Below are 16,894 nucleotides of genomic sequence, written 5' to 3' on the forward strand. Positions count from 1 at the left end.
AGTTAAAAGTGACCGAGTAGGATAGGGTCCCATTAGCGCAGTTGGTAGAGCATTGTCCCGGAAAGACAAGGGTCCTGGGTTCGAGTCCCAGATGTGACCGTTTCCTTTTCTGATTTTTCTGTTTCAGATTTTCGTTTGAAAAAATCACTAATATTGTCTTCAGTATTTTAATAATAATTATTATTATCACTTTCCTTAGGGGCCTCCTGTGTAGCGAAGTAACGGCAAATTAATAATATTATGGCGTCGTTGACGAGTACAGGTAATGTTTATCTAGTACGAAATAATAAAGTGCTTCAACAAAATCTTTTAAGGCAGACGCCAATTAGGAATATAATACTTACGAACAATGGTGTGGTGGAGTTACTTGTTTAATTAACAGACGAGAGAAGAAAACGTACACTTTATAAGAATGGCTGAAAGATTTATACTGAATTGAAAGCACTCATGGCAATTTTATTTCTTGTGATATTAAATTAAGTATTAAGGCGTTACGTGCTAAATCTTAGTTCTTTTAACTCTAATGGAGAGTTCCATTGATTATTGTTGTGTCCTCACAAACAATTCTCCAAATTGTCGTGGAAGAAGATTATAAATAATTGGTTCTTTGTGATAAATCAGAGATTTATTAATAATTCGCGTATTACAATGGTGACTGTATAGTCGACCTAACTAGAAGCTGGCTAAATGTGATCTGGGAACAGTAAGTTTGACTCGGAGCATTCCCACTGGCCCTGGCAACTACTGGCTACTGACTGCCATCTTGCGGAGACTTCCACGTAAGCTCTATGCACTGCCATCTATGAGTACATCTGTGAAGCTCTTACTTCCCAACAATTATTAATATTAACCCATTCAGGAGATAGGGAGGAAGAGGGGAGTTCGTAAGATGATTGAGTTGTAAATAAACATTGAGTAAAATGAAAATAAAATAAATACATTTAAAAAATGTGCTAGGGTCCCTTCTGTCTAACTCTTCTCATCAACATCAGCTGGTTTCTTGATCCATCGCATTGCGCCTCTGTGGGAGACACTAATCCCTACACGGAGAAAACTTACTGATACGAAATATTGTTAATTTATTAAAAATCTGGACAATTTATTCGTTTTTCTGTTAAATAATTGGACTGTAGGTCTATAACATATCATTTTACAAATCTCAACAACCTCTCAGTAAAGCGCGAATATATGTTATGGAGGAAGTCGGAACACGCTTTCTTCTAAATAATAATAGTTTCGCATATCGTTCATTATATTCATTCGGACAAGGGCGCCTGCGTGAACACGTGTTCAAATATGTTCTGAATTACTGAAATTTTATTTTTAAATGATCACGTTTTTACAGTATCTTGATTAAAAAAGCCGCAAAACTTGTTCTCCGTGTATATTTGTACTTTTTTTTTTTTTTTTTTTTATTGTACGACAGACAGGTAAGTCCAATTATGGTACAATTTTATTAAAACTGTGGGATTGGATGTCTATAGCGGGAATCGTCGGGAGAAGGAATCGGAAGGTATTTGAAGGGAAACACAATTAATTGTTGATCGATTTATTCACGTCTCAGGAGAAGCTCTGAGCGTCAAGTTTAAGTACACTGTTGACCGTGGGACGGGTACGTGGCTTCTGCCGGCGTGGTACGCTGCGCGTTCTCTCCTCCTGGCGGCGCTGTCGTCGCAGTCACGTGGTGGTTGGGGCCGTGTGCAAGACCTCCAGGGTTGTCGCAGAAAGGTAGGGTTGCCCCCTACAGTACTCCGCCCCCAGTAGCTGAGTCGGTTTGAGATTGAAGATTGAAGATTGAAGACGCAGCTGCGATACCTTTGAAGTCGGGCGTTGAAGTCGATCAGACACGGTTATTGTTGAATCGGGTTGTTTGGTGCGCCTTCTTTCAGGATTTGTCTTCTAATCCTATTGCGGCACCATCTCCACGTGAGGTATACTATGCCGGCGGTTACCAAGATGCAGAGTATGACGAGTGTAGAAAGCGAGAAGTGCTGTACGGTCGTATTCCCATCTTGGGTGACAAAGATCTCTTCCTTGGTCTGTTGTGAACCCATTGTTGGTTATTTTCGAACTGAAGATTGTTTGACTAATGCAAACTATATAATACAGCCAAAGGTACGTACTCAGCGAATTTGTCGGCAGAAGCGATTTTTGCTAAATCTGCTTTTCGTTGTACTCGTGTATATGACGGGATTCTGCGAAATGCGCTGTGAATGTTTTGTTTATGTAAGCCGTTATCAGCATGATGTCATGCCATCCATTGTTCTCGAGAATGTTTTGAAATGCCTGGCGTCAGCGCTTATCGGAATGTGGCTTGTACCCGTGTTGTTGATAAGTTCAATACAGGGGTAACCAATCGTTGGTTAGTGATCTGTAAGAAAAAAAAAAATAACAAATAAAATTATCCCAAAAACAAAAAATCTTGTCACTTGTCGAGGCGATCCGGGAATCGCACACGTCGGCCTGAGCGTGTTGTGGTGTGAGTTTGATCAGTTTTCTCAAAGGTGTTGGGTGTGGTATTTGTCGTGTTTGTCGTTTTTGCTGCCATTTCTGTCGGTTCGGAGGTAATGTAGGCTGGTTTTAGTCGGTCGATAGTCACGGTGACTTCTCTGCCTTTAACACGAATCGTATACGTGCGTTCACTGCGGCGAATGACTTCGTGCGGACCACTGTACGGTAGTTGGAGTGGACTTTTCACCGTATCGTCTCTCAGGAAGACGTGAGTTGCTGTTGGTAGGTCCTTAAAGATGAATTGTCGCTTTTCACCATGGCGAGTGCCTTCTACTGGCCTTAAATCGTCGAAATGCTGTCTCAGTTCCTTGAGAAAGTTGCCGGTGTCGACTTCGGGTGCTGATGATGGACGTGCAACCAGAAATTCTCCTGGTAGGCGAAGTGGTTTACCATATACCAGTTCGGCCGACGAGGTTGCGAGATCGTCTCTCCAGGCTGCTCTGATGCCCATTAAGACAGTTGGAAGTACTTGTGTCCAGCGGTTGCTCTGATGGCATTTGATCGCTGCCTTCAGCTGGCGGTGTAACCGCTCCACCATACCGTTTGCTGCCGGGTGGTACGCGGTGGTGCGTATTTGGGTCGTTCCTGCCAGGTAATTTAATTGCCTGAACAGCTTCGACTCAAACTGTCTGCCTTGGTCGGTCGTGATGCAGAGTGGTGTGCCAAATCTGGTTATCCATCCTTCGTAAAATGCGCGTGCTACTGTCTCTGCCTCTTGGTCCTTGATGGGGAATGCCTCCGGCCACCTGGTGAATCTGTCTACGCATGTCAGACAATATCGACATCCCTCTGACATGGGCATGATGACGATGTCCACGTGGACATGCTCGAATCTGGATGCGGTTGTGGGGAAATCTCCAAGAGGTGCTGATACGTGTCTCGACACCTTGCTCCGCTGGCACTGGAGACAGTTACGTGCCCAATTCGTGGTGTCGGCTTTGATGGCTGGCCATACATAACGTTGAGTCATGAGTTTGGTCGTTGCCCTGATGCCTGGGTGAGCCAGTTGATGAACCGCATTGAATGCTGCCGGTCGAAACTTTTTCGTGACAAAGGGTCTGACTGTTGTTGTGGAGACGTCACAGTAGAGATCTGCATCGGTACCGGGGATGCGCACCTTCTTGAGCTGCAGGTTGGATCCTCCCTGAAGGCAATTCTCTAATTCTGCGTCGTTAACTTGGTCCGCTGCCAGCGCTGCATAGTCCAGAGGAGTATCGATTGCTTCGACTCTGGAGAGGGCATCTGCGACGATGTTATCCTTGCCTGCCACGTGACGTATGTCGGTTGTAAACTGGCTGATGTATTCCAGATGTCGGAATTGCCTTGGCGAGCATTTTTCAGCTTTCTGCTGGAAGGCAAAAGTGATTGGTTTGTGATCCGTAAAGATCGTAAACATCCTGCCTTCTACCATGTGCTTGAAGTGTTTGACGGCAAGGTATATGGCAAGAAGTTCTCTGTCGTACGCTCCATATTTTCGTTCGGCTGGGCTGAATTTCTTCGAGAAAAACCCAAGTGGCTCCCAGTTTCCGTTGACGCGCTGCTGAAGTGCGGCTCCAGCGGTGGTGTCAGAAGCGTCGCTAATGATGGATAGAGGAGCTTCGCACTTTGGGTGGGCGATTAAAGTTGCCTGAGCAAGGGCTTCTTTGCATTTGTCAAAGGCTTCTATGGTCTTCGATGTCCAGGGAACGGGTTGTTTGCCTTTTAGGTTCCCTTGTAGGAAATCGTTGAGTGGTGACTGGTCCTCTGCAGCGTGGGGCAGAAATCTCCTGTAGAAATTTAGTGCTCCCAGAAAGCGTCGAAGATCTTTGATTGTTTGGGGTCGGTTGTAGCTCCTGATCGCTTCCACCTTCTCGGGAAGGGGTGTGGTACCCTTGCTGGACACCAAGTACCCCAGGAACTTGACCTCGTGTACACCGAAGTGGCATTTTGCGACGTTGATGACAACACCGTATTCCTGTAATCGTTGGAATAATATTTCGAGGTGTGCCATGTGTTCCTCTTCTGATGATGAGGCTATGAGGATGTCATCAATGTAGGCGTAGCAGAAGTCGAGTCCACGCGTTACTTCGTCGATGAAACGTTGGAAGGTTTGGGCTGCGTTGCGGAGGCCGAAGGACATCATGGGGAACTCAAACAGACCAAACGGTGTGGATATGGCCGTTTTCGGGATATCTTCCTGTGCCACTGGAATTTGGTTGTACGCTCTCACGAGGTCGATGGTGGAGAATATTCGAGTGCCGCTCAACGACTGAGCAAAATCCTGAATGTGGCGAACAGGGTAGCGGTCTGGAATAGTCCTGGCGTTCAGGCTCCGATAATCTCCGCACGGTCGCCATTGGTCGTCTTTCTTGGGTACCATGTGTAGAGGCGATGCCCAACAACTCTCAGAAGGACGAGCTATTCCAAGGTATACCATTGTCTCAAACTCCTTTTTGGCCAGCTTCAACCTGTCGGGGGCGAGGCGGCGTGGTCGTTCGCTTACTGGAGGTCCTGGAGTTGTTCTGATGTGGTGCCTAGTCTCGTGTCGAACTTCCCTCCTGGTACCATCCGGGCGCGTCAGGTCAGGAAATCGTTGCAACAGAATGTGGTAGGGTGACGTACCTGTGACTATCTTTATGGAAGGAGTGTTGTCGTTGCTCCTGGTCCCTGTCGTGGTCAGGTTCGTCACTTGATCGAGTAGTTTTCCGTTGCGGACGTCAACCAGCAAGTTGAATTTTGCCAAGAAGTCCACGCCGATGATAGGCTTGGAGACATCAGCGATGACGAAACTCCAGGTGAAGTCACGTCTAAGCCCCAAATTGAGGGTAAGTGTCAGGTTTCCGTAAGTGGCGATGGTGCTTCCGTTCGCGGCTGCCAGCTCGTAAGATTGTTTAGGAGGTCGTCCTCGTACTAAGGTCCGTGGGTATACGCACAGGTCCGCGCCCGTGTCCACGAGGAATTGTGTGCGTGTTACCCGGTCTGTGACGAAAAGGCGACTTAATTTCGGTGGGCTGCAGGTACTGGTCGCCATCAGTTGTAGCCCTGGGCGTTTCCCTGTGCGTATTTACAGAGCTCCCGGCACCGTTGGGCATTAGCTCCGAAAGTTGCGTGGTACCAGCATACGTCCGATGGTTGCGTACCCCTGGCACGACTGCGGCTACGGAAAAGTCGCGACCTAGAGCGGTTATCGCGACGAACTGGGCTCATATCCCTGGGTTGACGATCCCTGACTTCGAGGGCGGCGATTTTCCCGCGCAGTTCGTCTATCGCATCCATTAAATTTGCCTCCGTGATCGATCTTGGAGAGAAAACTTCGCTGGCGGAGGGCATTGTCGCAAGGTCGTCGATGGCATCGGCGAGGTTAGCCATTTTATCCAGCGGGGTGTCCTGTTGTGTGGCGAGGACCACCCGTGTGCTGTGAGGTAGTCGGCCCATCCACAGAGTCCTCAATACTTCGTCAGACACTGTGTTGCCGGCGAGGGTGCGCAGGTGCCGGAGGAACTGGGACGGCCGCCGGTCTCCTCGTTCCTCGTGCTCCAGGAGTCTCCTCGTCTTCTGCTCTTGCGTGACACTGAGGCGTTTAATGAGCTCACTCTTGAGCAAAGCGTAGGCTCCGACATCCGGTGGTGCCACTATTATGTCTCGCACTTCCTGGGCGTAAGCTGGATCTAGGGCTCCCAGGACGAAACCGAACTTGGAGGCATCTACAGTCACCCTTGCCGCCTCGAAACTGCGCTCTACCATCGCGAACCACAGTTCCGGATCCGTTGGGCAAAAAGGCGGGATGCGAACCGCCACGCGATCCACTTCCGGCGCGGCGGTAGGTGCGGGCGTGGGTTTAGATGCGGCCGTGGCGGTCGGTGCGGGGGTGAGGGGTTCTGTCGGCTCAGGCGGCACGCTGCCGCCTTGTTGCGTCATCTTTTTGCTGCACAAAATCACTCACTTAATCAATATACAACTGATTTAAAATGTTCGTCTGATACTCCTGACGCAGTGATCGTCTCTTTGGCACTCGGAAATGCGCCAGGAGGAAAGTTCAGATGATTACACTTCACTAGATCGCGTGTTCACTGTCGGAAGGTCACCAATGTGGGATTGGATGTCTATAGTGGGAATCGTCGGGAGAAGGAATCGGAAGGTATTTGAAGGGAAACACAATTAATTGTTGATCGATTTATTCACGTCTCAGGAGAAGCTCTGAGCGTCAAGTTTAAGTACACTGTTGACCGTGGGACGGGTACGTGGCTTCTGCCGGCGTGGTACGCTGCGCGTTCTCTCCTCCTGGCGGCGCTGTCGTCGCAGTCACGTGGTGGTTGGGGCCGTGTGCAAGACCTCCAGGGTTGTCGCAGAAAGGTAGGGTTGCCCCCTACAAAACTAACAATACATGTACATATATTTTTAAAAACATGGTATAGTGATATTAAACACATCTATATCCGCTGGTAGGGCATTTAGTAAGGTCATACCTCTTGTCATGCTATGTCGGGCAATGACATCTGTCCGACCCTGCGGTATACAGAATAGGTCGTGGCTACGATTTCGACAGTATTTATCAGGAACGAATAATCCACAGCATGACAGGAGATATGGGCAATCGATAAGGTTTTTTAGTAACTTTAATTCAAATACCATGAGTCCGGCATTACGCCTAGTCTCCAGGCTTTGGTAATTTGTCTCCTTTAGCAGTTCCACGTGATGCATGAATTTCGGATATATTCCGTATGATCGCATGTAAACATACCTTAGGAATTTTTTTTGAATTTGTTCAATCATATTTATGTATTTAAGTTGATAAGGTATCCAGACAGTACTGGCGTACTCCAGCTTGCTTCTGACCACTCCGTTGAACATGGAGGTCATTGCTTCTTTGTTATTGAATTGTTTGCAAGTTCTAATTACAAAACCAAGAGTTTTGGAGCAAGCCGAGGTAAGCTGGACTATGTGGTTTGAAAATGTCAGCTTGGGATCAAAGATCACCCCAAGGTCCTTGATGATGTTTACGCGTGTAAGTACTTCACCATTCATTCTATACTGGCAGAATACCGGATTTTGTGAACGACTATAAGTCATAACAACGCATTTTTTAATATTGAAGTTAAGTTTATTTTCTACCGACCATATCATGATTGAATCGAGGTCGGCCTGCAGTTTCGAATAATCATAATCTGATTCGATTTCCTTCATCAGTTTCATGTCATCTGCGAATAGTAGACATTAACTGTGACGTATGCAATCCTGAATGTCATCAATCAGAATGAGGAATAACATGGGACCGAGATTCGATCCTTGAGGAATTCCTGACAGAGCTGCGAACTTATGGGAGTCGTATCCATTTATATTTACATACTGACTTCTATCTTTTAAATATGACGCAAAAAATGTCAGTAAGGGTTGATTAAAACCTATTTTATGCATCTTTTTTATTAGAATATCGTGATCTACTCGGTCAAATGCCTTTGCGAAGTCCGTGTAAATTACGTCCGTCTGATGCCTACAGTCTAGGCCTTGTGCTACCCGTCGAGAGAAAGAGAGTAAGTTGGTTACCGTTGATTTCTTCGGTAAGAAGCCATGTTGATTACCTCTTAAGAAAGGCGTGATTTGTGGACTGATTTTATCACAGATAATCATTTCAAAAATTTTTGGAATTGTTGACAGTACTGCAACTGGTCTATAATTTCTGACGTCAGTCTTTTCATCAGCTTTGTGAATGGGGCTGACCCTCGTTAGTTTCCAACACTGTGGAAATGTGGAAGACATGATGCAGAGATTATATATGTACGCAAGGGGAACACAGATATTTGGAGAGATTTTTATAATTATTGAAGGAGGAATACCGTCCGGACCAGTAGCCTTATCAGGTCGGAGATTCCGGATACAAGTTTCTATTTCCTGGATGTTGGTCAATCCGAGTGAGATATCTCCAACGTTCCAGGGTGATGCTGTTGGGAAATTGGTTTCAAGTTTAGGGGTTACTTGACTATAGACGGAATGAAAATAGTCAGCAAACTTATTTACAATTGTGTTAGGGTTAGTAAAAGTTACGCCTTCCTCAATCAAGCATGTTGGTGAGGTTGGGTTAACTTTTTGTGACCTAATATAGTTCCAGAAAAACTTTATATCGTCTTTGATCCCATTCTGAACATTTTCCATGTATTGTTTTTTAGCAAATTTTATTTCAGATTTTACTTTACTTCATACCTTTTGCCTTGCCAGAACATCGCCTCCTTAAAAAGACTCTCCACACAGCATCCCCAAAGATGGCATGGGGCTCTAGGGAAAGTATTTATTTTCCTCAAAGTTTCCGGTTAATTTTAAAAAATTATATCCCAACAACAATGTATTTCGTTCATATAGACAACCCAACCTTAGAAATTAATAAAAAACTTAAGTTATTATGACCCTAAATAATTTTAATATTTTCTTGTAAGTAGTTTTATAAAAAAAACCTTCTTCACTTTACAGAGATAGAAATAGAATTACCGATACAAAAAGTTTTATTTCTTTCAAGTTTCTTACAAAACGTAATTTTATATTTTATCCCATTTTATACCAGTCCCCTGAGAAATATCTTCTATAATTAGATATTGCCGATATTGGACGCCTTTTCAGTTTATTTAAAGGTTAGCTTATTCAGTAGGGACTGCCCTTCGTGGGAATAGTTCACAATGTCTTGTAAAGTAACTTACCTCCAGAGAGATAACTTGTGCCTCACTAACTTACAGAGACCAAGTGAGAGTTACGTTAACTTTGTTTTATTGAGTGATGACGAGCAAAGAACTTTACGCAAAACATGTATAATAATAATATAAATATTTTACATGCTTTCGTTTAAAACATTAATTCTCCTTTTCATTATTTTAAGGATCCTAAATCCTGCAAATCAATTGCAGCGGATATATAAATAAAACACTGAACATTCCGATAACACACACCACACACGGACAAAGACACTTTCAATACTACGCAACCAAATTTTTTAACAGTATGCCCATTACTTTGAAACAACTAATGACTACAAATACACCTACAAACTTTCTCAAAAAACATATCGTAGCCTGGATAAAAAATCAAGATATTCACTTTATTCAAAAGCTTATAATTCCAAACCAAACATAACCAAAATATGATAAGTAAAATTAAATATTATACACGTTCTTCAAGAATTATCCAAAAATACATACACGCACATATAAATGTGTGTTTTCATGTTTCAATATATGTCTGTGAAAAAAAGTAAATAAATAAATAACTTTCTACTACAACACATAAATACCTGTCACACTTAATCACAAACAAGTAAACACCTCAGCACAGGTTCTCCTAGTGAGGTGTTCACGTAACATACAACATCACCCACACACAGTTTTACAAATATCAACCTGTTCAACATGTTCTTTATTTTTTAAATTTTTTATACCTTTTTTCTGTACTTTTTTCTCTGTACTACAATATAAACCACTGTATTCATTTGTAAAATGTGTATTCAAGAATAGACATAAATAAATAAATATATTATATTATAAGAGACTTGCACGACTCAAAAGTTTTTCACAACATAACACAAAAAAAACACACAAAACCAGTTATTGGCAGATATTATTTATAATAGTGATTATTAACGTAGTTTTAAAATATTGTATGTAGTAACTATGAATGATATAACAAGACACGTACAAGTCACAGAGGACGACAAAACCCAGAATGAAAATGAAATAATTCAATATTCTACTTCTATGAAATCCTGGCCGCCTTTGAAACTTTTCGACTGAACATAAAATAGGTTATTTTGGGTTTTGGTAATTCGATAGCCAACAGTCAGGTGTTTATTCATGTAAAGATGAATATTATTATTTTGTGATCCAGAAGGCATTTACACGAGATTAGACCCAAAACTGTCGAATTAAGCATCAAAGTTTAAACACAAGACTTGATGTAAAAAATGTACAGGAAAAGCGAAAAGTTTTCTTCGATCTCTCCTCCGTAGCTTCGGGCAGTCTATTTTCACCTTAAATCCCCACCATTGCGGAGCTTAATGTGGACAAATTCCGACATTAGGTTTTTGTTTTCAAAACCTCCTTCACGCATAATAAAGCCTAATAAGGTTGCTTATTTATTGTCCATTTTAAACATAACGTACTCGAGCTGAACACCCGTTCTCAATTGATGTTGGCTTCGTGCGAACGGTCCGCTTCTTTGACTCATTGTTTGTGTAAGATGGCTCTTATGTCGAACGAGTTACCGGCATCTGATTTTTCTCCTCTATATTACCTAGACCTCTTAAATAAACTTGAATTAATAAATCCCTTCCCGCATTAAGACGATGCAATGCGAAGTAATGCAAAAAAGGGCAAAATCATGTATGTTCGGATTGAAATTAAAATCTCTTTTCGACTGTGATTTTAATTTATAATGTGTCAAATTAAGTTTTTTAGAAAATAATAGGAAAACGTTTTAATATTTGTGCCTGAACTTCAAAAAATAAAATAAATTACTAATTTCGGCGATGTTTCTCTGCATTAATTAACAAAGGCGTCACCGATTGAATTTGCCGCAGGATTTATATCGTATCGGCTAGTCTCAGCCCGATTTTCGAGGCTTGTCCATACTCCACGTTGCTTCGCTCGGTGAAAAATATCCTTGCTAATTTACAAAATACCATTGTAGGCTACCGAAAACTAGTCTCAGCTGAATTTTAAATATCGCGTCATTAAAAATCGACGCACAGTGGTCATAGTTAAAAAAATATAAAATTAATGCATGCATTAATGTAAAATTAATGCATTTATCAACTACAAAAAAAAATTTTTTTTTTATGGATTTCAGAAATAGACTGCCTTAAAAATATTGTGTATTTATTTCATAGTGAGCGAGAAGGAATACGTTAGCCTAGCTGCTCTGCCCCTTCTTAAGACTTTCAGTTTTATATACATAAATAGCCAGAAAGAGCTGAAGAGATGCCAGACTCGAACTGTTTGAACAAGTGGAAGGATAGATTAACCGTTAATTATGAAATTCAACTTCATATTTTGCTACTGCTGGAAGTTGAAAATGTTGGTTTTAAGGAAGTTTTTTAAAACAAAATATCACTAAAATTATTTTTAGAGATTTTTTTTTTCAAATCAAAAAATTCTTGTTCTGACAGTAGCCATAACCACATTGAGCTCAAATCTTTTTGATTTTTGTATTTCAGATAAATCTACTTAGAAATAAAATCAACGAAGTTGACATAGCTTTTTTCGAGGGGCTATGCGGGTGCTGCTACCAGGGATAGATAAACTATATAAAATAAAAACATTCCTACATTTCAAAAGATATTTTATGCATACCGCACAGGGGTACCAACTGCTCCCAACCATCTGGAGCCACCGAAACTATGGCATCCTCAATGGAGTTTGTTGGTTGAAGGGAGTGGGGCGGGGAAGAAGATGGGGAAGAGGAGGGTGGAGGAGTAATAATAATAATAATAAAATTCAAAAATCTGTTAGTGAAAAAATAAGAAAATACACAGATTTAGGAAATGAAATAAAAAGAATTTGGCATCTCAGACTATAAAAATATTACCATTTGTTATTTCGGCTACTGGCATTATACCTAGCTCTCTAATTAAAAATTTAGGCGTATTAGATCTATCAAAAAAATTATATATAAAGATGCAAAAGTCGGTCATTTTGAATACATGTAGGATAACAAAAGATTTTTTAAATATTTATGTTGAGGGATCAGTAGGATTTATAGGCCCTGTTAGAAGTTCTACCGAGCCGAACCCTCTGATATGAAAATATCTGGAGTCGGTGAATTATTTTCCCATTTGATCTCTGGTGATTTGACGTGTTGTTCTTGTATTGTTTTGTATTTATTTTGCTTATATAATGCACTTACATAATGCTGATTGACTAGATGATCATTTGTGGAAAAGTGAGTGGAAGGGTTAAGTTTTTCCTTTGGGGAAGATTTAACCCGGACAACTAAATCGGAAGTTTAAAAAAAAAAAATATTTTGATGATTTGTGTTGCGCCGTTTTCGTGCAAAATCACCTAAAGGGCAATGTACAAATATATAATACATTTCTACTATGATCTATGTTATTATTAACTATATTTGGAGATAATATACAGTACAATTCTTACCTGGTAGGTCACTTGAGATTAACACCTAATTAACATTAACTGATTGTTTTTTAGCGAAATTTAGATACTGGAATTAGGACATAATTGGAAAATTTGAAATACGAGTAACTTTACCAAACCCGGCTCTGGTGGCTAAACCCAATGAGTTATAAAACTCATTGCAGGGCAAGAGGAACTTACAATACATAGATGGGTAATGTACGTTGGTGTTTTGATATCAAAATTATAAGTGTCACATACAAAACAGTACACAAATATAAAAAAGAAGGTTAAGTAGAACAAACAAGAAAATACAAAAAAGGAAACAGACCGGGATATACGTATAAGCACAGAGCCAATGAATGAATTTAGAAGATGGTACTTACCCACTTATACATTGTTAAAAATAGATTATGCTCAATTTCAAATACAAGGGATAGAAAAGGAGAAAGAAAAAAACAAAACAAAGTACAACACGAAATTTTATTTGATAAATTTATAACATTTCTGCCACTTCACTTTTTTGTCGTTTTATATAAAAAATAATTATGTATTTAAAAAAATTCGAAACTTGAATATTTTTTTTATGAAATTGTGGTCGACATTTTAACTATCGTGAGGTTTTCTCTTTCTAACACCGTTTAGTTTATATTTATAATTACGATGGCAAGGAAGACACAACGATTTTTATGGGACCATATGAGCTCTTCCGAAAGTCGAACGATATGACTCTACGGGTAATGGGTGTTTGTTCCCAAAACCGAACATATTAACCTGCGGAGTTAACACTCTTTTCTCTGGATCTCTCTTTGGATTATTCTTTCAGTATAGATTTAAACATAGAATTTAGGCATCTTAAGCTGTTGAGCGTTTGGGTTTGTAAAATAAACTTAAAGAACTGTGTTGTAATTACTTAGGGCGGGTTATTTCGGAGAATTAGAACAATTCATCAAATTTCAACGTTTATTTTCAAGTTCTGTTTTTTTTTATTTCAGTTCTGTCAAGCAACTAGCCTATAATGATATAATAACTGAACTTGAACAACCCGTCCTTACTAAAGTTTTTTACGTGATGGAGAGAATTTTCGAATACCAAATTAAAATTATATATATATATATTGAATTAAATGTGACGCCTAATGCAAATATTCTCAACATAAATTGAAAAAAGTTTATTCAAATCACATCCGTTCCATTGGGTAATCTGTTTTCTGCCCAAATACACAATGAATCAAATAATAAAACTCACAAACAATAATTGATATCAACTGTATAAACACAAAAACTCGATCTAGTTTATTTATGTGTTTTCCTATTACTTGCAAGCCTTCAAACTACATGAGAAGCCTTGTTTTAACAGTTGATCTGTCATGTATTATTTTTATTTGTTTATTTTATTCATTTTACGCCCGTAGCGCTTTTTCACACGAGTAGGTATAAGTGGTATAATTTTGACTTGATGCATAATTTAGAACATGAGAAAGAAATATTAAAATTAAGATTACAATAAACAAAAAAATGTATACGTACGTGAAATAAAAACACAATAAAAAAAACCTTTTTAACTCTTAAACCCTACCACTCTGGGAATGTAATTATTCCTACCACGGGGTACTGAAGTACCCCGCGCAAAAAAAATTAATAAAATAGAAGTTTTTGATATTTCTTTAAATATTATTTTTATTATGGCAAAACAATATGAAAAGACAATAAAATTTATTAATAAAAACTAATAGACATATTTGCCTTTACATGAAGGACTGATTTTGTAAAGATGGTCAACATAAATATGGCGGCGACAAGTGTTACAGACAGATCAAGATTTTATGTCCTATGTGCGCCGACAAAAGCAGCAGCGACCAGGTTTGGGATTATCAGGGACCGGCCTATGATCTTCAATATAAATATTCAAGACTGCACGTATAGTTTCTCTGAAATCCCGGGGTAAACTTGGCCTTTGTAATTTTGCTCTCATATGAGGCTTTATGAGTTCCATTGTCAAACTCTTAGAAATTCACGCCGCTTGGTGATTTTCTCTTTATCAATGTTAGTTGACAGCTTGAATAAGACCCAAGAGTTGACATCAACAGCATTTAGCAACCCGTAGAAGAGATACATGGTCTACCTTTTGGTCTTCCTGGACGTCGAGTACTTCTTACAAAGTTGGTTGAACACATCCACTCCGCATTTGGTTGAATTATAGAAATGTATTATTTCTGGAAGGTACACTTCATTATCCTTGTCAGGGCTGTCATGCATGGTGGACAGCATGATTACAACTTTCTTCTTAGTTGAATTCAGAGGACAATACGACAAAAGTGTGAATGGTCCGTCGTAGGCAAACATTGATGTGCATCTTTCTCGATTTTTAGTGTCCAAGAAAACCGGAGGAATTTCTGGTTTATTTTTCATTACAGTTCCAACTAATGTTATCCCTTTTTCCAGTAATTTCTTGGCTGTGGGTATAGACGTGAACCAATTATTAATTGTCATATCTCATTACACTGCATACATTGTCATTACATTCATAACACATTATTAGTCCATGAATGTCTCGTTATTGGGCGCAGGCCCTCCCTATCAACACTGTACTCTAACCATAATCACAAAATAAAGTAAATCATAAATAATGTGTAAACTTACCAGAGAGATGTCGAAAAACAACTTCAGTACTTCAAGTATAACTGGAAGGAAGAAGTAACACTATTCCTACCACGGGGTACTGGGGTACCCCGGAACACCTGTGGACGCGACTGCACTTGCCGGGCGGTCACGGCTTTCAGACGTACTTACGCTCCAATTATCGAGAGTAGATTAGCTAGAGCGATTTTTGCAACAGTGCGATATTGTTAAAATTGTTGATATTTTAAACACCAGGGGGGTACTCCAGTACCCCAGGTAGGGTTTAAGAGTTAAAGATACACTGATCAGATAGGTTAACAGAGAGACAATTAAAGGTTAAAGAAAAGGTATTTAATATGATCTACAAAAGTCACCAAGTCAACACTAAACACATCAATATCACCTTAGGATTGATTTCCCATCGTGCGAAACCTCTGCATCGGAGAATCAGCAATGTAGTTGCACTTCTGCACACTGCGGTGGAATAGAATATTGTGTCTTGTTGTTCTTGTGGGTATGTTTAAGTTTATAAGTTGCAGGAGTTCAGAACAGTTTAATTTAGAGTTTAGTATTTTAAATAAGAGAGTTTTATCATTTAGTTCGTCTGTTTTCTAATGTATGATTTTTTTAGAGTATTTAATCTTCTTCTTCATGTGCCGTATCAGGTCCCCCCGACGTTGGCGATCACTCTAGAAAATGTCTTAGTCTTGCGCTGCCCGGAATAGCTCCTCCACACTTCTAATGCCGGTCCACTCTCGTATATTTCGCAGCCAAGACATTTGTCTCCTACCAGGCCCTCTGCGACCCTCTATCTTGCCTTTCAATATTAACTAGAGCAAGTGATACATCTCCCCTCGAAGTACATGACCCAGATATGAAATTTTCCTGATTTTTATCAATCTAAGCAGTTCTCTCTCTGCTCTAACCCGCCTGAGAATTTCTGTGTTGGTGATCATGTCGGTCCATGGGACTTTGAGTATTCTCCGGTGAAGCCACATTTCAAAAGCCTCTAACCTGTTCATGGTATTTAATTTCAAGGTCCATGTTTCACATCCATACAACAGTATTTAATAGGAAAGGATAATTTACGTATTTTGATATATTAGCTGATATGTCCCCAACGTTGTTGAGGTTATCCTTGGGAGAGAGACAGATACTATCACGGACCTTTTTGTAGGCTTTATAATATAATATACAATACCGTCGTACATTTTTTTGATGTACCTCATAAGGTTTAACATTCGTTATTATTCGTTGATTACCAAAAATTCACTTTTTTCTACTTCCTATAAAAATAATATGCTATCTGCTATACATAAACCTTACAAAAGAAATTTTCCAGATAAAAGTCAAAATGTTTTACTAAGTTTAGAAGAGCTGAGCGCATAAATAGACAGACACAGATAGCGACTTTATTTTTTACTATTTAGAGAAGAGATACTCGTACGTTTTGTCTTAAGTCGAAAGTATTGGCCAATATTCACAGAAGGGCTCACTGATATACTCGTAGAAAATAGTAATTAGATTATGTAGTAATAGACGTATTAATATGTATACGCAGGAATATCTGAGGAAAATGAATAATCTTTTCAGAGGCTGTATCATCTTTGCGGATGGTATGTAGAGGGTTTTTTTAAGGAAAGTTCTGGGAAGGAAATGGTATGAGGGTAAAATTAG

At 40.1% G+C, this 16,894-nt stretch overlaps 1 protein-coding gene across 1 annotated transcript; it reads right to left on the reverse strand.

Moving 5' to 3' along the window:
* Positions 1–5,200: 5,200 nt before the first annotated feature.
* LOC149409502 (uncharacterized) lies at positions 5,201–15,680 on the reverse strand. Its single transcript, XM_089649627.1, has 2 exons — positions 15,621–15,680; positions 5,201–6,864 (listed from the first exon to the last, which is right to left on the reverse strand). Exon 2 carries the CDS (start codon positions 6,406–6,408, stop codon positions 5,521–5,523), a length of 888 nt encoding a protein of 295 aa, XP_089505753.1. The 5' UTR covers positions 6,409–6,864; positions 15,621–15,680; the 3' UTR covers positions 5,201–5,520.
* Between the last annotated feature and the right edge of the window lie 1,214 nt (positions 15,681–16,894).

Source organism: Hesperophylax consimilis, chromosome 30, assembly GCF_061612785.1.
Source record: "Hesperophylax consimilis isolate HC1 chromosome 30, BYU_Hcon_1.0, whole genome shotgun sequence".
Lineage (NCBI taxonomy): Eukaryota > Metazoa > Arthropoda > Insecta > Trichoptera > Limnephilidae > Hesperophylax > Hesperophylax consimilis.

Excerpts from the sequence above, each read along its gene's own strand:
- LOC149409502 (XM_089649627.1), bottom strand. The coding sequence starts at position 6,408 with ATGACGCAACAAGGCGGCAGCGTGCCGCCTGAGCCGACAGAACCCCTC.